This window comes from Malania oleifera, chromosome 1, assembly GCF_029873635.1.
Source record: "Malania oleifera isolate guangnan ecotype guangnan chromosome 1, ASM2987363v1, whole genome shotgun sequence".
Lineage (NCBI taxonomy): Eukaryota > Viridiplantae > Streptophyta > Magnoliopsida > Santalales > Ximeniaceae > Malania > Malania oleifera.
In genome coordinates this window covers 129,382,801-129,386,430 of record NC_080417.1, presented here as the reverse complement: position 1 = coordinate 129,386,430, position 3,630 = coordinate 129,382,801, and the positions used below count along the sequence as shown (strand labels likewise).

Here is a 3,630-nt window from a genome sequence, read left to right as displayed (position 1 = left end):
AATTTGGTCCTATTGAAGAATATATATTTTTTCTCCCTTTTAAAAAGTCAGTTTCTCTTACAAGGCCTCCGGTAAGGTAATACTTAAATAAAAATTACTTGGATGAAATCAAGATAAATCCCTCAACTCTTCCCACTAGAATTCTCACATCTCTTAACTCTTCCCTTAACTTCTTCTTCTTCTTCTTCTTCTTCTTCTTCAAATATTTACGTATGTGCGTGTATGCATTCGGTTTATGGAATTAATGAATTTTGTCCAATTTGTGATTTATAAGCCCCGGACAAAATTGGGTGTCTACGATGACAATGTAAAAAAATCTTAATTATTTTGAAAATGCATAGAATAAGGAACCGTGATCATCACTCGTTACAATATATATATTTTTTTTTCTAGAGCATGCAATTAACAAAAAAAAAAAATGAATAAAGAAAGAAGAGAGAAAATGCATTAGAATTACACTTCTCTTCACCAAACAAAATGTTTTAAGAAAAAAATAAATAAAAAAAATATTTTATTATAAACGACTTATACAACAAATCTTTACAAATTAACCAAACACTTATTGACATGACAACTATATAAATAAATCTAAGTATAGTTTCCTTGTGCCCATTATTCCTGTTTACAATATGGCAAAGCACATAAATTTATTCATAAACCTTTTCTTCTTAGAATCTGCATGTATATATATAATCACGTACCCATCATTTTTCTGCAAACAGAGATGGGATGCTTTGTTCATTTTTGAAGAAATTGGAAGGATCAACCTTGGTCTTCACATGCACCAATCTGTTGAAGTTGTTCTTGAAATACTTGACACCCCAAACACTCGCCTGTTTATAACCGGTGTTGCCTTTGTTGTTTGTTCCTATGTCAAGATCCCTATAGTTGATATACGCAGCTCTTGGAGATTTTGAAACGAAGGGAGTCATGTAGCTATAAAGCCTTCTGATCCATGCAATGTATCGTTCAGAGTTCGCAGCTCCCTCTTCTTCCCAATACACCAAGTGTTGGATCTTGTACAAATTCCCAGCTCTATGTGGGAAAGGAATTGCATATTCCGAAATCTCACTCATTCTTCCACCGTAAGGACTAAATATCACCTCCGCCTCCTCTGCTTCGTCTTCGTAAAACCTCTCCCATATCCCCTCCAAACCTGCTTTGGAAATGGGCTCCTTCACATAGTCTGATTTAGCTTTGAAGTATCGCCTAGACAGAGGAGTCCTGTCGAGTAGAACATCGAGGGATTCCCCAGATGGGAATCCTGCGAAATAGAGAACAGATTCAATCCAGCTCATTTCAGTGCAATCTTCTTTAGTTAATCCTAGTTCAGGGAAGCTCTCTTTCATCCCCAGAAGGAGCTCGTCCGCTCTTCCCAAGAACAAGGAATTAAATGAAGCTTGTATTGTGTTTTTCCCACTGGAATTTGCCTTCGTTATGATGATTCTGATGAAAAGGTTTTCATCGAGCTTGGGCGCGACAGATTGCCACCGGTGCACAAGCTTGGTTGCATTTTGTTCTAAGGTTCTGTCAACCGTGAACACAGTCACGGTTGATGGAACTTGGACCAGTTTTATTTTCCAAGCAAGAATAACTCCAAAACTAGCGCCGCCACCTCCTCTAATGGCCCAAAACAAATCCTCCCCCATGGTTTCTCGGTCAAGAATTCTGCCATCAACATCAACAAAGCGAGCATCAATCACATTATCAGCGGCAAGGCCGTATTTACGCAACATTGTGCCGTAACCTCCGCCGCTGAAGTGTCCGCCGACGCCCACCGTAGGGCAAACCCCGGCCGGGAAGCCAAGATTTTTACTCTTCTCTGCAATTCTATAATACAGTTCACCGATGGTTGCGCCGGCTTGAACCCAGGCAGTGCTATTTTTCTCGTCAACGTCGATCCGCCGAAGCTTTATCAAGTCGAGGATGAGAAAGGGGAGCTCAGAAACATAGGAAAGGCCCTCGTAGTCGTGGCCGCCGCTACGAACTCTGATTTGCATGCCATATTTTTTGGAACAACTTATGGTTTCTTGAACATGGGATTCTTGCAAAGGGGTAACGATGACGAGAGGTTTAGGCGTGGCGGGCGATGAGAATCTAGGGTTCTGTATGGAGAACTCCAAGATTGATGCATACGAAGAATTTCTTGGGGTGTAAATAACTTTGGTGATTGAGGTGGAATTCCTAGAAAGGCATCGAACAAAGTTTTCATAGTGACTTTGTGCTGAAAATGCCTGATCTGGGAAAATGGAGAGTAGGAGAGGAACAAGAAGAAGCTGGTAGAGAAAAGAAGAAGAGCTTGATTTCTTCATCTCTTGTGAATTTGGTGATGAAGAGAGGATGGGAAGACCCTTTTTATAGTAAAAGCTACCTTTGATTCGAGACCCATGCATGCGAAGACAATTCCAAGTTTCTAGCTATAATTAAGTTGAACTTTCTTGATCGAAAACTATATATGAAAGTGCCTGGAAAGAAAGAAACTTCAAGTTGGTGGAAGATTTCCGAGCCAAGTTGCATGGCAATTGACAGTTGACATTAGACAATTGACCATTATATGGCTGGTTGCTTTTTTGGTATTTAATTTTCAAATCTGTACTATTGCACATATTTCTTGTGTGCCTGTTTTTTTAAATTATATACATAAATGAATCCCCTTTTTACATGCTTGATTTTACCATCTAAAATCCAGACACACAGACACAAAGAGAAAGATCATTTGTATAATTTTTCTACATGTACGTGGTCATATATGAAATTGATCAAAAGTATTGAAACTTATTTTTTATATTTTACATTAATCATTTGTTTATATTTCCTACAAAAATTAAAGTTAAAATATTATTAATCTGATAATTAATTCATTAAAAATTTATTAATAACCTTCTTTTGTTTTTGGCTGACCAAGTTTCAAACTAGCCTTATAGAGGCATGTTTATAATTATTTATGATAATACATATAATTATTTATTTATTTATAAGGCACGCATGCCAAATTTAGACAATTAGTAAAGTTATAAAAATAAATTGAGATAAAATTTTCATACTCCTTGTTATATGTTTTTAGTACCAACTTTTTAGTGTTCTTGATTAATTATTAGAATTTAAATCTGTTTAGGCAATTAACTTAATAATTTTATTGGAGAATTTTTTTTAACAAGAAGATAAAAGACTGTCAAATTCCATCAATACAACACAAAATGAATAAATGTATATATATACCCCCAGTGTGTGGTTCAGGTGGTAGTGCGGGCTGCGGGAGTGCCTCTCACGAGGTCAGGTGTTCAAACCCTTCCGAACTCGTTTCCGCCCCTGTACTCCTGAATTTACCCTCTCTTTGGAGTTGTGGGGTCAACTTCAAGGGGCGCAAGATTAGTCACGTGAACCGTAAAACGGACACATGGATACCCGGTGCGTAATCCAAAAAAAAAATAAATGTATATATATATATATATATATATAAATTTAAAGAATTGCCGAGTTTTTTGCCAAAATATTATTTCAAAAAAATCAAAAAATATAAATATGAAGGAAATTTGGAAAATTTACATAAATATACCTAACCGACTTTCCAAAAGTCGGTTTGGGCTTTTAAAAACAAAAAAAAAAAAGTCAACCGCAATTCTTGACTGC

The 3,630-nt window shown here is 36.6% G+C and overlaps 1 protein-coding gene across 1 annotated transcript; it reads right to left on the bottom strand.

Annotated features, from left to right (window-relative positions):
- Nucleotides 1-480: 480 nt before the first annotated feature.
- On the bottom strand, nt 481-2,325 carry LOC131146464 (tetrahydroberberine oxidase-like). The gene has a single exon (XM_058096090.1). The coding sequence runs from the start codon at nt 2,310-2,312 to the stop codon at nt 705-707; it is 1,608 nt and encodes a 535-aa protein (XP_057952073.1). The 5' UTR covers nt 2,313-2,325; the 3' UTR covers nt 481-704.
- Nucleotides 2,326-3,630: the final 1,305 nt, after the last annotated feature.

Bases quoted from the DNA above. Each gene is read 5' to 3' on its own strand.
- LOC131146464 (XM_058096090.1), bottom strand. From the start codon at position 2,312: ATGAAGAAATCAAGCTCTTCTTCTTTTCTCTACCAGCTTCTTCTTGTT.